General features: G+C 39.6%; 1 protein-coding gene and 1 long non-coding RNA gene across 2 annotated transcripts in view; both read right to left on the bottom strand.

Annotated features, from left to right (window-relative positions):
- Nucleotides 1–11,567, bottom strand: part of NSUN7 (NOP2/Sun RNA methyltransferase family member 7) — a 48,407-nt gene extending 36,840 nt beyond the window's left edge. Inside the window, exons 1-2 of the mRNA XM_013964602.2 lie at nucleotides 11,137–11,567; nucleotides 10,437–10,835 (exon numbers count right to left, since the gene is read on the bottom strand). Of these exons, the coding sequence (XP_013820056.1) occupies nucleotides 10,437–10,746 (310 nt within the window). The 5' untranslated portion in view covers nucleotides 10,747–10,835; nucleotides 11,137–11,567. The remainder of the gene's footprint in view (nucleotides 1–10,436; nucleotides 10,836–11,136) is intronic.
- Nucleotides 12,084–16,264, bottom strand: LOC106502194. The gene is made up of 3 exons (XR_001295785.2): nucleotides 16,207–16,264; nucleotides 13,091–13,152; nucleotides 12,084–12,238 (listed from the first exon to the last, which is right to left on the bottom strand). It is a non-coding gene; the product is annotated as an uncharacterized LOC106502194 (long non-coding RNA).

Raw genomic sequence — 20,414 nt, 5'->3', positions numbered from 1 at the left:
ACAAGCCTGCCTTGACTGACAATCTAAAGCCATGTCCCTGAACATTTTTTTCTCTCTCTCTACTGGTTACAAACTCAGGTATAAGAAAGTAAAAGCTAGTTGCTCAATCATGTCCAACTCTTTGCAATCCTATAGACTGTAGCCCACCAGGCTCCTCTGTCCATGGAATTCTCCAGGCAAGAGTCCTGGAGTGGGTCGCCATTTCCTTCTGCAGGGAATCTTCCCGACTCAGAGACTGAACCCAGGTCTCTTGAATTGCAGGCAGGTTCTTTACCATTTGAGCCACCAAGGAAGCCCCAGGTGTAAGAGGGGTACTATTTATAGGACCCCTAAAACTCACACAGTCTGTCTGATCATCCCTGCCATCCTGGAAGAAAGATGGAAGATGTTTCTTCTTTTGACTTTCCCCCAGGTTATCCTTCTCTGTTTTTATTATGTGTTCATGGTGTTTCCTTCAGTGATCTACTTTATATAATTCACTTCTAAAACTTACATTTCAAGAATGCCAAGGCTGAAAGGGAATAAGATGGTAGAGTAGAAAGATGTGGATCTCACCTCTCCCCATAAACACACTGAAATAACTTCCATATGTGGAACAATTCCCACAGCAAACTAACTGAAAACTGGCAGAAGAACGGCTATAAAACCAAGTTAGCAAGAAAGAGCTCTACGTAACTGGACAGCGGCACTTCCCAATCCAAAAGGGTGAATATCATGGCCCCATTCACTCCACGCCACAGCCTGGAGTGAGACTGGTGCAGAGATTCAGTGTAGCACAATCTTCAGCTCTACCACTCCAAGCGGGGAGCAGACCCCGCCCCTGACAGGGCAGTGACAGCCACGGAACGGAGAGGACACCCTGCTTCACATGCAGTACAGGCTCTGGACACCACAATACCAATCATACTCACAACAAGGGGAACAAATAGTAAAATAGAGCTCATCAGTCTGCTAGACCCTGAGTTCAAAAAGGAGATAATAAAACGCTAATGGTATTAAGAGTGTCGATAGAAATGCACATCACCAAACGATGAACTAGAAACTATAAAGATGGACCGATCAAAAATAGACAATATAATTGTCAAGATGAAAAACAAATCTAGAACCAATGAATAGCAGAGTAAATGCCACAGAACAAATAAGTGACTTGGAAGATAGAATCATGGAAATCACTAAATGAGAAGAGCAGACAGAAAGACAATGAAAGAACAAATGCAACATATGAGATCTATGAGATGATTTCAAACATGACAACGGACACATAATAGGTGTTACAGAAAGAAAAGAGAACAACAATTGAAAGTGCATTTGAAGAAGCTATGGATGAAAACTTCCAAATCCTAAAGAAGATAACAGATACCAAGTACAAGAAGGACAGAAGGTCCCAAACAAGATGAACCCAAAGAGACCCCTACCAAGACATACCATAATTAAAATGATGAATTTATTTTATCTTATTTGGCTGTGCCACATAGCTTGCAGGATCTCAGTTCCCCAACCAGAGATTAAACCCAGGCCACAGCAGTAAAAGTGCCAAGTCCTAAAAACTCAACTGCCAGGGAATTCCCTAAAATGACAAATTTAAAGATAAAGAAAGGATTCTAAAGATAGCAAGAGGAAAACAAAGAGTCAGTTATAAGGGAACCCCATTATCACTATCAGTAGATTTCTCTGCAGAAAACCCTGAAGGTCAGAAATGAGTGGCATGATAGATTCAAAGTGCTGAAAGGGAAAAACCTGCAAGCTAGGATACTCTACCCAGCAAGATTATCATTTAAAATAGAAGAGAAGTTTCTCACAAGCAAAAACTAAAAGAATTCAGCAATATTAAACCTACCCACATTCAGAAAACTAAGGTCATGGCATCTGGTCCCATTACTTCATGGGAAATAAATGGGGAAACAGTGGAAACAGTGTCAGACTTTATTTTTCTGGTCTCCAAAATCGCTGCAGATGGTGACTGCAGTCATGAAATTAAAAGACGCTTACTCCTTGGAAGGAAAGTTATGACCAACCTAGATGGCATATTCAAAAGTAGAGACATTACTTTGCCAACAAATGTCCGTCTAGACAAGGCTATGGTTTTTCCAGTAGTCATGTATGGATGTGAGAGTTGGACTGTGAGAAAAGGGAACCCCATTTCCCTTTTGATGCTTTTGAACTGTGGTGTTGGAGAAGACTCTTGAGAGTCCCTTGGACTGCAAGGAGATCCAACCAGTCCATTCTAAAGGAGATTAGTCCTGGGTGTTCTTTGGAAGGAATGATCCTGAAGCTGAAACTCTAGTACTCTGACCACCTCATGTGAAGAGTTGACTCACTGGAAAAGACTCTGATGCTGGGAAGGATTGGGGGCAGGAGGAGAAGGGGACAACAGAGGATGAGATGGCTGGATGGCATCACTGACTTAATGGACATGAGTCCGAGTGAACTCCGGGAGGCGGTGATGGACAGGGAGGCCTGGCGTGCTGCAAATTCATGGAGTCGCAAAGAGTTGGACACAATTGAGCGACTGAACTGAACTGAAAAGAAATATTGAAGGATATTCTCTAAGAAAAGAAACAAAGAATTTATAGGACAAGGAAAAACACAATAGGATAGGCAAATATATAAAAGGATTGATGATCACTTCAGTTCAGTTGTTCTGTCATGTCCAACTCTTTGTGACCTCATGGATTGTAGCACGCCAGGCTCCCTGTCCATCACCAACTCCCGAAGCCTACTCAAACTCATGTCCCTCATGTCGGTGATGCCATCCAACCATCTCATCCTCTGTTGTCCCCTTCTCCTCCCACCTTCAATCTTTCCCAGTATCAAGGTCTTTTTCAGTGAATCAGTTCTTCACATCAGGTGGCCAAAGTACTGGAGTTTCAGCTTCAGCATCAGTCCTTCCAATGAATATTCAGGACTGATTTCTTTAGGATGGACTGGTTGGATCTCCTTGCAGTCCAGGGCACTCTTAAGAGTCTTCTCCAACACCACAGTTCAAAAGCATCAATTCTTCAGTGCTCAGCTTTCTTTGTAGTACAACTCTCACATCCATACATGACTACTGGAAAAACCATAGCTTTGACTAGATGGACCTTTTTTGGTAAAGTGATGTCTCTGCTTTTTAATATGCTGTCTAGGTTGGTCATAGCTTTTCTTCCAAGGAGCAAGCATCTTTTAATTTCATGGCTGCAGTCACCATCTGCAGTGATTTTGGAGGGTACATAGATCAAAACAGAATCAAAAACTGTAAAAAAAGAAGTTATAACTACAATTAACAGTAAAAGGATATGCATAACGATGTAAAATAGGACATCAAAATCACAAAACGTGGGCAATGGCAGTATATAGATCTTTTACAGTGTGTTTCAAATTGGATGACTATCATCTTAAAGCCAGGAGATATAGCTTTGAGTTAACGTACTTGAGCTCCATGATAACCACAAATCAAAAATATACAACAGTATATTTGAAAAGAATATAAAGGAAATCAAGCATACCACAAAAGAAAATTATCAAACCACAAAAGGAAAAAGAAACAAACAAACAAAAGAAACAGAACTATAAGAACTGAAAAACAAGGATTATATGGCAATTAGTACATACATACCCATAATTACCTCAAATGTCAATGGACTAATGCTTCAATCAAAAGACACACAGTGGCAGATTGAATGGAAAGACAAAACAAAACCAAGAACCTGCAATATGCTGCCTATATGAGACTCACTTCAGGGTGAAAGACATACACAGACCAAAAAGGAAGAGATAAAAAATAGATAGCTCAAGAAAACGGAAAACAATAAGAAAGCAGGGGTAGCCATATTCACATCAGACAAAATAGATTTTAAAACAAAGCCCATAAAGAAAAGCAAAGAAAGGCATTATATAATGATAAAGGGATCAATGCAAGAAGATAACATGCTCGTTAACATAAATGCCTCCAATAGAGAAGCACCTAAATATACATTAAAAAGAAATACTAACAGACATAAAGGGAGAAACTAACAATAATACAATAATAATAGATCTTAACACTCCATGACGATAATACAATAATAAAGGACCTTAACACCCCACTGACATCAATAGACATATTCAGAGAAAAAACTCAGTAAGGCAACAGAGGTTCTAAATGACACAATCATTTGAACTTAACTGATATCTACAAAACACTATATCCAAAAAACCAGAAGACAGATTCTTTTCAAGGACACATGGAACATTATCTAGAATAGATCACACACTAAGTCATAAAACAAGACTCAATGAATTTAAAAGGGTAGAAACTATTTCAAGCAGCTTTTATGACCGAAATTCTATGAAACCAGAAATCAATCACAGGAAGAAAAATTGAAAAAAAAAATGAACATATGGAAACTAAACAACATGCTACTAAAAACCCAATGAGTTCAACAATGAAATTAAGACTTCCCTGATGGTCCAGTTGTTGAGAATCTGCTTCTAGTGCAGGGAGCGTGGGTTCAATCCTTGGTCAGGGAACTAAGATCCCACATGCCACGGAGCAACTAAGGTTTTGAGCCACAACTAGAGAGTCTGTGTGCCACACAAAAGTTCCCCATGATGCAATGAAGATCCTGCATGCAGCAACAAAGACCCAACACAGCCAAATAAACAAATCAAAATGTATTCAAATTGGAAGGGAAGCAGTAAAACTGTCACTATTTGGATATAATATGATATTCTACATGGAGAACCCTAAAGTCTTCACACAAAAACTATTACAATTAATAAATGAATTCAGCAAGGTAGCCAAATATATAAATTTATTGTAGTTCTTTACACAATGAAAAAGAAAGGTTTTTTTAAAAGTTACCTCATTTATTGCATTAAAAACAGCCAGGAATAAACTTAAACAAGGAGGTGAAAGACCTATACATTGAAAATTACAAACACTGATAAAGGAAACTGAAGATAATTCAAAGACATAGAATGATAGTCCATGCTCTTGGATTGGAAGAATTAGTATTGCTAAAGTAAGTGGTCAGTCTGCCTAAAGCACTGCACAGATTTAATGCAATCCCTATCAAAATACCCATGACATTTTTTAAGAACTAGAACAAATAATCCTAAAATGTATATGGAACCACAAAAGGCCCAGAACTGCCAAAGCAATCCTAAGGAAAAAGAACAAAGCTGAAGGTATAACCCTACCAGATTTCAGACTATACCACAAAACCACAGTAACCAAAGTAGCATAGTATTAGCACAAAAACAGACATAAAGATAAGTGGAATGGAACAGACAATCCAGAAACAAACCCACATACCTACTGTCAGCTCGTCTAAGCTGACAAAGGCAAGAATATACAATGGAGAAAAGACAGCCTCTTTAGCAAGCAGTGTTAGAAAAACTGGACAGCTATTTCTATCAATAAAATTACAGCACCATCCATAAAAATAAATTCACAATGGCTTAAAGACCTAAAATACCACACATGATACCATAAAACTCCTAAAAGAGAACTAAGACAAAACATTTTTGGACATAAAACATAGCAATATTTTCTTAAGTCAATCTCCCCGGGCCAAAAAAAAGAAATGAGACCTAATTGGTCAAAAGATTTTGCACAGCAAAGGAAACCATTCACCAAACAAAAACACAACCTATGGAATGGGAGAAAAGATTTGTAAAAAATGTGACCAGCAGGGGCTTCATATTCAAAATATACAAAGAGCTCATACAACAGGTAGCAAAAAAACAAACAACCCAATCAAAACAGGGCAGAAGACCTAAATAGACATTTCTCCAAAGAAGATATACAGATGGCCAACAGGCACATGAAAAGATGCTCAACTTCACTAATCATTACAGAAATGCAAACCAAAACCACAATAAGATATCACCTCACATCAGTCAGAATGACTATCATCAAAAAGTCTACACATTACAAATGCTGGAGAGGGTGTGGAGAAAAGGGAACCCTTGTACACTATTGGTGGGAATGCAAATTGTTGTAGCCACTATTGAAAATCATACGGAGGCTCCTTAAAAAAAAAAAAAATTCATATCATCAGTAATCCCACTCCGGGGTATATATTCAGAAAGGGCAAAAACTCTAATTCAAAATGATACATGCACTCCAGGGACCGCTCTGGTATCCAATGGCTAAGACTCTGTGCTCCCAATACAGGGGGCCTGGGTTTGATCCCTGGTCAGGGAACTAGATCCCACATGTCACAACTAAGAAGAGTTCACATGCCGCACCAAATTTCAAAGATCCCACATGCCAAAACTAACACCCAGCTCAATCAAACAAATAAATAAAAGTTTTTAACATTTAAAAAAAAAAATACACACACTTCAATGTTCACAGCAGCACTATTTACAACAGCCAAGACATGGAAAGAACCCAAGTGCCCATCAATAGATGATTGACTTAAGATGTGGAATATATATATACACAACAGAATATTACTGTCATAAAAAAGAATGAATGTTACTGCCATTTGCACCAACATGGATGGAACTATAGAACACTATACTTAGTGAAGTCAGATAGAGAAATACAAATAAGCTATCACTTATATGTAGAATTTAAAAATAATGCAAATGAATCTATATACAAAACTGAAACAGAATCACATAGAAAACAAACTTACGGTTACTAAAGGGGAAAGAAAGGAAAGGAGGGACAAAATAGGAATATGGGAGTAAAAGGGATTAACTACTATAAATAAAATAGATAAGTTACAAAATTTATTGTATAGCATAGGAAACTATACTCAATATCTTGTAATAACCTCTAATGGAATATAATCTGAAAAAATAAGTAACTGAGTAATTTAGCTGTAACCTGAAACTAACAGGATATTGTAAACCAACTATACTTCAATTTTAAAAAGAATAATTATAAATATAAGCACATGGGGTTTTTGTATCTATGGAAGGAGGGAAATTTGACAACCTTCATTCATGTTGTCAAACATTGTTGCTAGGAGAATTAAGTACTGTCCCTAAGACTCCTTTGAGAAAGGACAATAGAAAGCTTGTACCTGGTCTCTTCTGAACTTTGTCCTGTGTACATTTTTCCAGTGCTGACCTTAATCTTAATCCTTTCATTGTAATAAACTGTAACTATGAATATAACAGCTTTGCTGGATTCTGTGAGTACTTCTAATGAATCACTGAACCTGAGGGTGATCTTAGGGATCCATGACTACAGTTAGTGATTCCCAAAGCCATAATTCAACTATACATTAAGTATTTGCCAGGTTTTTCACTGACAGGTTACACGAGTCTAAAATAACCAGATTACTGACATAACCAGTTCCTTGGACTGAGAGGTCACCAATAAGAGGTAGGAGAAAGAATTAAGCCAGAAATAAGATCAACATTCAGAAAACTAAGATTATGGCATCCGGTCCCATCACTTCATGGCAAATAGATGGGGAAACAGTGGAAACAGTGTCAGACTTTATTTTGGGGGGCTCCAAAATCACTGCAGATGGTGACTGCAGCCATGAAATTAAAAGACACTTATTCCTTGGAAGGAAAGTTATGACCAACCTAGATAGCATACTCTAAAGCAGAGACATTACTTTGTCACCAACGGTCCATCTAGTCAAGGCTATGGTTTTTCCAGTAATCGTGTATGGATGTAAGAGTTGGACTATAAAGAAAGCTGAGCGCAGAATTGATGCTTTTGAACTGTGGTGTTGGAGAAGACTCTTGAGAGTCCCTTGGACTGCAAGGAGATCCAAATAGTCCACCCTAAAGGAGATCAGTCCTGGGTGTTCACTGGAAGGACTGATGTTGAAGCCGAAACTCCAATACTTTGGCCACCTGATGCAAAGAGCTGACTCATTGGAAAAGACTCTGATCCTGGGAAAGACTGAGGGCAAGAGGAGAAGAAATCCTGAGTTTTCTTCCCTGAACCATGATTCCCTGAACCGTGATTCCCTGAACCTATGCTATATAAGCCAGATGTTGAGTTTATAAAATATTACATGTGAAAATATTGAAAGAACACTGATGATACATAAGACAAAAGTGAAATATATAAAAACCTCCAATATTTTAAAGCAAAATATCAGGCCCTTAATTACCTTGGAAATCCACTGCATTTAGGAATTCTAGCTTCATCCCATATGAATATTCGGAAATTATTCAGATGATAATTTAAAGCAAGATATTATCATTAAGAAGAAAACAACAGCTGTACCAAGTAAACAACCAAAGCCATCTCATCTTAGAATTTGAACTTATAAAATGAACATTTCAAGAAAAAGTAGGTTTATAAAGGCCTATGATGACAATGAAAGAGAGTGAAAAGGCTGGCTTAAAATTCAACATTCAAAAAACCAAAATCATGGCATCCAGTCCCATCACTTCACAGCAAACAGATGGGGAAACAGTGACAGGCTTTTTCTTATGCTCAAAAATCACTGCAGATGGTGACTGCAGCCATGAAATTAAAAGATGCTTGCTCCTTGGAAGAAAAGCTATGACCAACCTAGACAGCATGTTAAAAAGCAGAGACATTACTTTGCCAACAAAGGTCCATCTAGTCAAAACTACGTTTTTTCCAGTAGTCATGTATGGATGTGAGAGTTGGACCATAAAGAAGGATGAGTCCCGAAGAACTGATGCTTTTGAACTGTGGTGTTGGATAAGACTCTTGAGAGCTCCTTGGACTGCAAGGAGATCCAACCAGTCAATCCTAAAAGAAATCAGTCCTGAATACTCACTGGAAGGATTCATGCTGAAGCTAAAGCTCCAATATTTTGGCCACTTGATGTGAAGAGCTGACTCACTGGAAAAGACCCTGATGCTGGGAAAGACTGAAGCCAGGAGGAGAAGGGGATGACAAGGGATGAGATGGTTGGATGGCATCACCGACTCAATGGACATGAGTTTGAGCAGACTCCGGGAGATAGTAAAGGACAGGGAAGCCTGGCATATTGAAGTCCATGGGGCCGCAAAGAGTCGGACACAACTGAGCGATTGAACAACAACAAATGACAATAATTTATCTAAATGGAATCTGGGTTATTAAAAAATGTCAGTCACAAGACACTTTCATAAAACAGAAATAAAGATTGAGAGAAAGAAAATGATAATCTACCATACACATTACTACAACATGACCATCTAATCAATGGATTAATTTTACAAAGAATAATCTCAGGCTTTTATTACTGATTTCTAAAGGCAATCCATTCCAGTATTCTCAGCTGAAAAATCCCTCGGACAGAGGAGCCTGGCGGGCTATAGACCATAGGGTCACAAAGAGCTGGACATGACTGAGCAATTGAGCACACACAGCACACACAAAGGTAAGATTCAATACTCTATCAGGAAGAAATTGTCTGTAACAGAGTTTGGGCATTAACATTAAATATCAATTAATTGACACAGATGCCTAATGTGTATCTCACTATTGCAAGGAGAAAATCTTCAAATGTTAATTTGACTCGTGATTTAAAGTACCAACACTCCGGTTGGTCTTTAAATCTAAGTTTTAAAAAAGAAGAGGAGGGAAGGGATGAAATAGAATCTGAAAGTTTAAACTGGAGGAGGGAAAAATGGCTAAGACAGATTAAAAAAAAAAAAAAGATCACAAGCAGAAACTAAAGAAATGAAACTCAGAGAGAAGCTGCCTCTGAACATCACACAAATTTTTCTCTGTGATGACAAATTCCTGGCTTCAGAACTGAGCTACATCATGTCTGTAGACAACCAAAAACATACATTTATAGCTGAGTAATTAATGGGACATTTTAATTCAACTGAGCAATTGTTAACCACCTCTCAGCAAGGATGTGCAAGGCCCAGTATTAACAGTAAGTAAATGATGCATGTAATGCCCTTTCTAGGTGTCTCTTTAGGAAGTTTTATCATTTTAGCCATGCTGATAATACTCCAAACATTTCTGGAACTTCTTCAGAACTTCTTTTCAGTCAGTATACAAATCAGTACAAACTTTACAGTTTATATTGTATTATAGTTGATGGCTAGTACTAAAACCTGTCTCCAGGCCCTTTGACTACTCTCATAGGAAAAATATTTGGTTTTGTTCTGGAATCAACTCCATTCTCAGAAGTTGATAATTACCCACCATCGAGGAAATCTGCAATATTACACCTCAAATCCTGGAGGCAGATTAAAAGGGATTTCTACAAAAATTTGGAAGAATAAATTTACAAGCTTCCCAAAGTAAACAAAAAAAATGGCAGTGAATAGGATCATCTTAATTTTGACCCACCTAAGCACAGGGAAATCTACAGTGGGAAACATATCTGACTGAAAGAGATTGTTTTGCTGGAAACTCTCCTTAAAGCCTTGACATCTGCAACTGACCAAAGATATTCAGAAGCCTAAAAACAAAACCTGGTGTATGTGTGTGAGGGTGCGAGGAGGAGGTTCGATGGACCTCACAAATTCTCTCATTATTCTCTTTTAGTGCTGTCAAAACTGGTACTACTCACACTTAAGTGCACTGAAAGCCAACTCATAGGACAAACGCTGAAAGGATTCATCCTCCGATTCGGTTGAGGACGGCAAGGGCTTATTTCCATACTTTATTAAGGCTTTCTCTGGTGACTTTTCGAGTCTAGTGCCCTGAAAAATGTTCGCTGCCAGAATGTAAACGGAGTCCGGATAGCCAGTTTTTTCGGGTGAACCAGTTGAGCTGTTTTCGCCGCAGGCTGGGTCACCTGACAGTGCCAGCGAAGAGAGTTGGGAGATCTCAGCGGTTGTTTCTTCCAAAAACTCCAGTTCATTTGCGGAGTTAAACATGTTTGCCCCCCTGACTGTCCTAGGTAACTCAAGCTTGAATTACAATTCAGATGTTCCGGGAAATGGTTTTCCTTGTTCAAGCATCGTCTCTGTGAAAATAAAAAGATTATCCTGGTTAAACCACTATTTCCGCAGGACCACACTTGGTGACCCACCTCGTGTGGCCCTAGAGAGCCAGCGGTGGCATTCCCTGGCCGCCCCGAGCATCCCTTACTTCAAGCCGGGAAACCTCCACACACTCACAAAGGGAGAGGGGTGGAGACGGCTCCGAATGGCCTCCGAAGCTACGAGACCTTAACCGAGGCCCGTTTTGGTGCAGAGCTCCCCCAAGAGCCGCACCTGCGGCCCCTCGGGCGCTCCTTTCACTGGCTCCCGCGAGTCCTCCCTTACCCCAGAGGGCGGATGTTCCCCGGGGCTTTGGGAACAGAGACGCGGCAGCAGCAGCACTTCGGGCCCCGGTGGCTGGAATCTTACACAGTGCCCTCGGGGGCCCCGGGACTGCAGGGCTGCCGCGGTGGTCCGCGCAGGCAGTTTGGTTCAAATGAGCTTCTCCCACCCGCCGGGGCCGGGGCAGGGGGGTCGCGACCCCCGGCTCTCGCTTCGCTCGGGTTCCTGAGGGAGGATGCGCCTCAGGGATCCGCCCGCCAGCACGGTCGTCGCCACGAATGCGGCAGCTGAGCCGGGTAGAGCACGAGGCTGGTGGGCCCGCCGGCTCCGGCCGCGGAAAGGTAGGCCTCCCCTGTCTGCGGCAGTCAGCCGGCCCAGGACCGGGGTCTCCGTGGCAACCAAGGGTGCGACGAGGGGGGAGGGAACGCTGCCAGAGGGCAGTTCCCGCGGGATTTGGCCAGCGCTTCCTTTTTTTCTTGAGTTGCTCCTCCTCTCTCACCCCGGACACCTGTGCCAGCCCCGCCTCACGTTGAAGGCCCCTGCATAATTGGACTGCGCAGCCCAGAAGATCCTCGACTTCCCCAGAGTCACAAGTGACCCTTCTTCTCCAACTTGTCCCCTGTGATCTCCTTGAAAGCAAGAATTTTGTGTTGCTGACAACACCTAGTTTAGCGGATTAGCGGGCACGCAGGAAATGTTAAAACAGCTCAGTGTAGAACTATTGAAGAAAAGAAAAGGTAAAAAAAAAACAGACAAGTCGACTGTATTTCCACACTTTTTAGAACAATAGATACCACAGATACCACGTTAGAGGGACCCTTCCAGGAATGACTGTGCTGCGCTTAGTCGTAGTAGACTCTTTGTGACTCCATGGACTGTAGTCCTCCAGGCTCCTCTGTCCATGGAATTTTCCAGGCTAGAATACTGTACTGGAGTGAGTTGCCATTTCCTTGTCCAGAGGATCCTCCCAATCCAGGGATGGAACCTCCGCCCAGTCTTCCGTTTTCCTAAACTGCAAGAAGATTCTTTACCCGTTGAGCCACGCGTGAAACCTTCCAGGGCAAGCTGTGTAAAGATCTTTGCCAGCTTCCTTCCCAGGAGCTGCCTGCAAAGAAAGATGTTGCTGAAATAGGCCTACAAACAAGCAAATTCACACCCCTCTAAGTATAGAATAGCTCTGGGGATGTATATGAACTTCTCCCAAAGGGTTTTAATATGGCTACTTTAATTTTTGAGTGTCCTGGAGAGAAGTCTGCATCCTAACTCATCAAAGAAAAACCAGCTGTGCTCAAGTTTTAAAGGTAGCGGAAAAATACTTTAATTTCTAGAATAAAAACCAACTGACTGAGATTTAAGTTTATGTGCATCTTAAGCTTTTCATTGATTGCCTGTTAACCTGTCTCCAAAGTGCATGTTCTAAAACTGGAGAAAAAGAAAAGGTTGCTTTTTTCCTCTACTGTATACCATTTGTGTTGCTGCTTTGAAACTTCTCCAACAGACTTCAATAGGTCTAATTTTTGAGAGCTTCAATAGCTCTCAAATTTTTCTTACAGTATGATTCAATGAACAAATGCAAATATGAATATATAAAGATCATGTGATGAGTAACATGTATGTACTTCGCATTTCTTGCCTGGTTTAGAAAAGTCCTAGGTTTTAAAACAGAAATGGGCATTGGATTGTGCAATTTGACAAATTACGTTTCACGTTTTAAGTGAAAAAAATTATGAAATCATTAAAGAATAAGATTTTTATTGAAAATAAAATAGATGCTAATATCTACTTAAAGAAAAATCTGCTAGATACTTGGTCTCCATTTTCTATATGAAGCAAAAACCAAAGCCTACAAGTTGAATGAAGTTCTTCATTTTGGACTGAGATCAAAGTCACAGGAAAATCTTGCAAGTGCAAGCCCCAAATTCAGCAAGAAGTATGGTAAATATACTTGAGTGAATACCTTATTTGCTGCTGGTTGGGAATCTCAAATTTTGTTCATCTTCTTTGTAGAAGTGGTCCAATCTGGAAAAGAAACATAATTTATGTAACTAAGATCAGTATCAGAGAAGGCAATGGCACCCCACTCCAGTACTCTCGCCTGGAAAATCCCATGGACGGAGGAGCCTGGTAGGCTGCAGTCCATGGGGTCGCTAAGAGTCGGATACGACTTCACTTTCACTTTCACTTTTCACTTTCATGCATTGGATAAGGAAATGGCAACCCACTCCAGTGTTCTTGCCTGGAGAATCCCAGGGACAGGGGAGCCTGGTGGGCTGCCATCTATGGGGTTGCACAGTCAGACACAACTGAAGCGACTTAGCAGCAGCAGCAGCAAGATCAGTATGGTCGCTCAAGAGATTCTAAATTGTGTTCACTGGTTCTTTCTCCATGTGTTAAACAGGAAGGGCTAGACTTTGGCATTTGGTTTATTATCTGTGTAACCTTAGGCAAGTCCTTACATCCCTCAGCTTCCGTTTCTAGACCTATAAGGCAGACTGAATAATAATGCTGCCTTTGAGGAGGTTTGTGAGTATTTAATGGAATGATGTATGTCAAGATTGTCTGGAAAGTAGTAGCTCAATAGTTAGTTCCTCCTTTCCCCCTCTATTGTTAAGAAGGGGAGAATGGATATTGGGGAACTATTAGTAGCAATTGGCTACAAATTTGTTTGCCCTACCCCATCACCCACCAGTTCACTCACTCCCATTATTCTCAATGTGGAGTCTCCCCTACTTTATGTTCCCATAATATTTTGTGTATGTATATGTGCATTCATTCATTCATTTATCAGATGTGTATTAAATTCTTACCATGTGCCTCACACTTTCCTCAGTCCTAAAGGTTAAAAAAAAATGTATAGAATGATTGGGGACCTTACTCTCAGGAAATTAATGGATATGTATACTTGTATTTTGAGACACTTTATTTTTTATTGTATATATTTATTTTTTATTGTATACACTTCTGCCATCCTTACTTGCACAACCTGAACAATACACACACTCTATAAAATAGTTTTATTGTGTCTTTTAAGTTTTATTATTTCTTTTTATTCCCAGAAAGAGCAAAATATCACTCTTTCACATGCACAGATTATAAGTATGAAGGTATCTTTAAGGGTCATGGTATATTTTATTATGCATCACACAGTACACAGTATGATCTGTGGAAAATGTGAGATAAAAAGCTAACTATAAACTTTAAAATACTATTGTTTTTCAAAATATAGTTTGAGTAGCTCTTGTTTGGTATTTTGTTTGTTTTTTTAAATGATATATCAATGTGACAACTCACTGTATTAAAAACAAGATTTAATGAGAGTCTTTATCCCCAAAGTAAAGCTTAGGCCAACAGTTGTGGGTTAGTGAATTCGTGGTTACTATTTACTCTAACCCTGACTCCTTACCTTTCCTGGTTTATGGGCTCATTGTGGACTTAAAGTATTGGAGGGGAGGACTAGAGGGAAGCATATCAAATCTCAGTGAGCACTCTACAAAAGTAACCGGAGAGATAGGTATGTGGATTCAGCTGTTGTGAAAGCACATATGAAAAAATATAGTATTTGTTTAAATTGCACTCTGTAATATGATCAGAACATTAAGTCAGAGACGATGTAGAAAATTAAAGGTTAGTTACCTGGAGCGTTCTGCAAAGGAACTTAAAGGAGTAATTTTCTTTCCCCAGGGGGTAGAGTATATTAAATATTTGTAAATTAACATTCCTTGTATTTGAATCAGAGTAGCTCCTGTGTGTTAGTCAAGTAGGTATTCAAAAAACATTTGCTCTATGTCTGCATTTCCTTTGCTGCCCTGCAAATAGGTTCATCAGTACCATCTTTCTAGATTCCATATATATGCGTTAATATACGATAATATACCCATGGTTGATTCATGTTTGATGTATGGCAGAAATCAACACAATAGTGTAAAGCAATTATCCTTTAGTTAAAATAAATAAATTAAAAAACAAAACTAAACAAAAACACATTTGCTCACTTGCTTCAGTTTGATCTGGGCATAAAAAGTTGTGCTCAGTTTCACTGCAACTTGTTATAGAAATATAAAAAGTGTATGAAACAAAGAATTTTAGCTTATGTTCTTAAACATCACAGCACAATTTATCATTATGGCTACTGAGAAATAGTACTACTGATTTTTTTTTTGTACAATAATTTTTTTCCCTTAATCTTTTTTATTTGACACAGCTATCTAATGTTCCAGCCTGGACCTAAGCTTTTCCCAAGTCTGAACTTTAGAGCTGATAGATACTGAAATAGCCCATTCCAGAGGAGGAACAAGGGATAGACAACCCAAGAAGGCAGGAAACTCACTTTGAGGTAAAGAGCATCAATCTTCTGATGGTGTGTGAGTGTTGATGTGAAGGAATACTTTGCATTATTCAAGTGTTTCCTATCCTAGTCCTTATGGAAACTTGTTTCAGGCAACTTGAAAAGGAAATGCAAAGATCCCTTTGGGAAAATCAAAATATGATCGTGGGTTCTTTATTACAAGACAGTCAAAGATTAACCAGAAGAGCCATAACCATTTGCCGAGGCGGGGAATATCTTCCCTAATTTGGAAGCAGCAGAAGACTGAGATGGAGCAAAGATTATTGAAGGGTAGGCAAGTGAAAAAGAACAAAAGTCCAATTGAGCAAAAGTGCCATTAGGAATAACCTTGAGATTTAGAAACCAAAAATGACAACAGCAACTAAGGAGGAGTTTGTTACCTAAGACGCAAGAGGAAAAGAAGATTCGGGAGACTTGTAACCCTAGCCCTTGATTGTTATTGTGGCCTAAGAGAATCAAGGGTTACAGCAGACAACCATTGTAATAAATTTCAGCCATACAGTAGTCTTCCAGAGTTAGTCATTCAAATACCACATTCATGAATTATTTTTACATATTCATATACTACCATTTATATTACTTACTCAGTATTTTATTTTAACTCAGAATCATGGCTTTTCTTAAATAGAAAACTTGTACATGGAAAATCATAATCATTTGCCATAAATGAAAATAACCACAACAAAAGCAGAATAACACTATTAAATTCTAGTTAGAAATGGTTGTACCAAAGCTCCGGGCTTGAGGTTGACTGTTCTTGGTTAAAAAGGAAAATGGGTGGGCTTCTTGGGGGCTCAGTGGTAAAGAATCTTCGTGCCAGTGCAGGAGGCAGGGGTTCAATCTCTGATCCAGGAGGATCCCTCGTGCCACAGAGCAAATAAGCCTATGTGCCTTAATAGAAAGAAAGGAGAAAAAGGAGGATGGGCAATGTTAGCAAGGTGTTAAATACCAGTATAAATGACACTTTTCTCCTTGACAGAGGGAATAAAAGAGAATTGGATAAAGCAACTTTCTCATTGTGTGTTTGTTTTTCAACACTAAGTTGGCATACCACTTCAAATCATTTCCCATACTTGGGGAAATACCATGTTAAGAGATTTGAGTTCAAGAATTAGAGAAACAATGCTGTCTGAAATAAGAGGAAGAAAATGCAAGAAATTTGAAATTGATCAAAAAAAATTAGAAGGATCTAATGGCACATTGGAAACAGTGTCAGACTTTATTTTGGGGGGCTCCAAAATCACTGCAGATGGTGATTGCAGCCATGAAATTAAAAGACGCTTACTCCTTGGAAGGAAAGTTATGACCAACCTAGATAGCATATTCAAAAGCAAAGATATTCCTTTGCCAACAAAGGTCCATCTAGTCAAGGCTATGGTTTTTCCAGTGGTCATGTATGGATGTGAGAGTTGCACTGTGAAGAAGGCTGAGTGCCAAAGAATTGATGCTTTTGAACTGTGGTGTTGGAGAACACTCTTGAGGGTCTGTTGGAATGCAAGGAGATCCAACCAGTCCATCCTAAAGGAGATCAGTCCTGGGTGTCATTGGAAGGACTGATGCTGATGCTGAAACTCCAATACTTTGGCCACCTCATGTGAAGAGTTGACTCATTGGAAAAGACCCTGATGCTGGGAGGGATTGAGGGCAGGAGGAGAAGGGGACGACAGAGGATGAGATGGCTGGATGGCATCACCGACTCAATGGACATGAGTCTGAGTGAACTCCGGGAGTTGGTGATGGACAGGGAAGCCTGGCGTGCTGCAATTCATGGGGTCACAAAGAGTCGGACACGACTGAGCGACTGAACTGAACTGAACTGAACTGAATGGCACAGTTGTAGTGGGACTTTGAAACCAGAGTCAGAAGACCTGATTTTTGGTTTTAATGTGTGTGTGTGTGTGTTCAGTCACTCAGTCGTGTCCAGCTCTTTGCAACCCTATGGACTGTAACCCTCCAGACTCCTCTGTCCATGGGATTTTCCAGGCAAAAATTCTGGAGTGAGTTGCCATTTAGTTGTGTAATCCTAGGCAAATCTCTTCGTTCTTTCTATTTGTTCTTTGACATGTTCAAATCAAGCTTCCCTGGTGGCTAAGCGGTAAAGAATCCACCTGCAGGAGACACAGGTTCAATATCTGGGTTGGGAAGATCCCCTGGAGGAAGGCATGCAACTCACTGTAGTATTCTTGCCCAGAGAATCCCATGGCCAGAGGAGCCTGGTGGGCTGCAGCCCATGGGGTCACAAAGAGTTGGACATGACTGAAGCAACTTGGAACGCTTGCATGCTCAAGTCTGTGGTTTATTTACTAAGAAAAAAGTGAGTGGGGAAGGATTTAATGAGCCTGAAAAGATTGGCAGTTTATAGGGGAAAGATATTTAAATATCTATTTTAATACCTAATATCTATTTAAAATATCCATTTAAAAGTTTATTTTGACAAAAAATGCAGAAATGGAAGGATAAAAAAACAAAGATATACAACATATAGAAAACAAATAGAAAAATGGTTGATATAAATTCTATCTAATCTGTATTTACATTAAATGTAAAGAGGTTAGTAAAATGGATTTAAAAGTCCAACTATAAGCTGGCTGCAAAAGACATGTTTAGATTCAAAGGTTCAAATGGATTGAATGAAAGGATGGGAAGCTATAGCCTTGCAAAATAGAACCAAGAGAGCCATCAGAGACTGGCTATACTATTATCAAACAAAATAGACTTTAAGATAACGGTTGTTTCTATACTATGTTTTTCTTAGAAAACATACTTGAATATATCAATACACTCTGGCATTTGCAAAATGTTAGTAAATTTGTGGCATGTCAAAAAATTCCATTGAATCAGTGATTTCATTGGGAGCATTAGATATGTATTTTGGGTAACAGTACAGCATGTGTGAAGTGGTATCAACAAATACATATAAAATAAACTATAAGGATATATTACACAACATGGAAAATATAGTTAACATTTTATGATAATTATAAATGGAATATACTTCCCTGATAGCTCGCTTGGTAAAGAATCCACCTGGAATACAGGAGACCCTGGTTCGATTCCTGGGTCGGGAAGATCCATTGGAGAAGGGATAGGCTACCCACTCCATTTTTCCTGAGCTTTCCTTGTGACTCAGCTGGTAAAGAATCTGCCTGCAATGAGGGAGACCTGAGTTCAATCCCTGGGTTGGGAAGATCCCCTGGAGAAGGGAAAGGCTATCCACTCCAGTATTCTGGCCTGAAGAATTCCATTAACTGTATAGTCCATGGGATTGCAAGTTGAACACGGCTGAGCAATTTTCATTAAGTGGAATACAACTTTTTAAAATTGTGAATCACTACATTGTACACATGTAACATATATCAATTATACTTCAATTTTTTAAAGTATAAATAAATTGAAAAAACAGAGCTCATGCCTCAGTGCAACTCCATGGACTGTGGCCCACCAGGCTCCTCTCAGTTCAGTTCAGTTCAGTTGCTCAGTCATTTCTGACTCTGTGACTCCGTGGACTGTAGCACACCTGGCTTCCCTGTCCATCACCAACTCCCAGAGCCTACTCAAACTCATGTTCATCGCGTCGGTGATGCCATCCAATCATCTTATCCTCTGTCACCCTCTTCTCCTCCTGCCTTCAGTCTTTGCCAGCATTAGGGTCTTTACCAATGAGTCTGTTCTTCACATCAGATGGCCAAAGTATTGGAGTTTCAGCTTCAGCATCAGTCCTTCCAATGAATATTCAGGACTGGCTTCCCTTAGGATGGACTGGTTGGATCTTCCTTGCAGTCCCAGGAACTCTCAAGAGTCTTCTTCAACACCACAGTTCAAAAGCAACAATTCTTTGGCGCCCAGCTTTCTTTATCCATGGGTTCCTCTATGCGTGGGATTCTCCAGGCAAGAATACTGGAGTGTGTTGCCATTTTCTTCTCCAGGGGATCTTCCTGATGCAGAGATTGAATCCACATCTCCTGCACTGCAGGTGGATCCTTTACCACTGAACCATGGAGGGATCCAGAGAGACTCAATGCTAGAATATTCTAGCAAATCAGACGGCATGAAAGAGGTAAAAGTTTAGTTTTCGTGGAGATCTTTGCCTTAAAGCTCAGGATACATAATTCAATTGGTATGAAATTCCTTTGTGAAATGTCAGAGTCACTTTACACTGAAATTGTGTATGTCGCCTTAGCCTTTAAATGCTTGAGCAAATATAAAAGAAAATTATTAAAAATGATTTTTTTCACTTTAATTCTAAAGTTAAGGATTATGAAGAATCATATGAAATGGCTGGAAGGGATATTTTATGTTTTCATTTAACTAAGTAAAAATTCCCATCTCCCCACCTGCCAACAAATTAACCCACCCACAACAGACTAATCAAATGAGTAAACACTCATAACAACAAAACCCTGAAACAATGACTCCTCGCTAGAGTTGAGTGTACTATTTTAAACTAGATTTAGGGAGCCATCTGCTGGTAAATTGATGAGCTGTCTGATTTTTTTAAAGAATAGAGTTGCCAGATAATTTACAAAATGCTTAGCTAAATTTGAGAATTCCATGGACTATATAGTCCACGGGGTCGCGAAGAGTCAAACTTCTACTTTCTTTTACTGAGTGAATTTTACTTTCTTTCACTTCAGTTAAATTTGAATTTCAGATAAACTACAAATAATTATTTTAGCATAAATATGTCATGGTAGTACTTGCTTCATATTCCAACACTACTTTGTTTTAAGTTTATAATTATACTCTTTTAAGTGATTCAGAAAAGGTTGTCTTGAAATCCAGATAGTATGCTTACTTAGGAATGTGTGTTTGTGTGTGTTAGTTGCTCAGTCGTGTCTGACTGTTTGCAACCGCATGGACTGTAGCCCGACAAGCTCCTCTGTCCGTGGAATTCTCCAGTCAAGAATACTGGAGTGGGTTGCTGTTCCCTTCTCCA

Source organism: Capra hircus, chromosome 6, assembly GCF_001704415.2.
Source record: "Capra hircus breed San Clemente chromosome 6, ASM170441v1, whole genome shotgun sequence".
NCBI lineage: Eukaryota > Metazoa > Chordata > Mammalia > Artiodactyla > Bovidae > Capra > Capra hircus.
The sequence above is the reverse complement of the archived record's forward strand: the minus strand, read 5'-3'. Positions and strand labels throughout refer to the sequence as shown.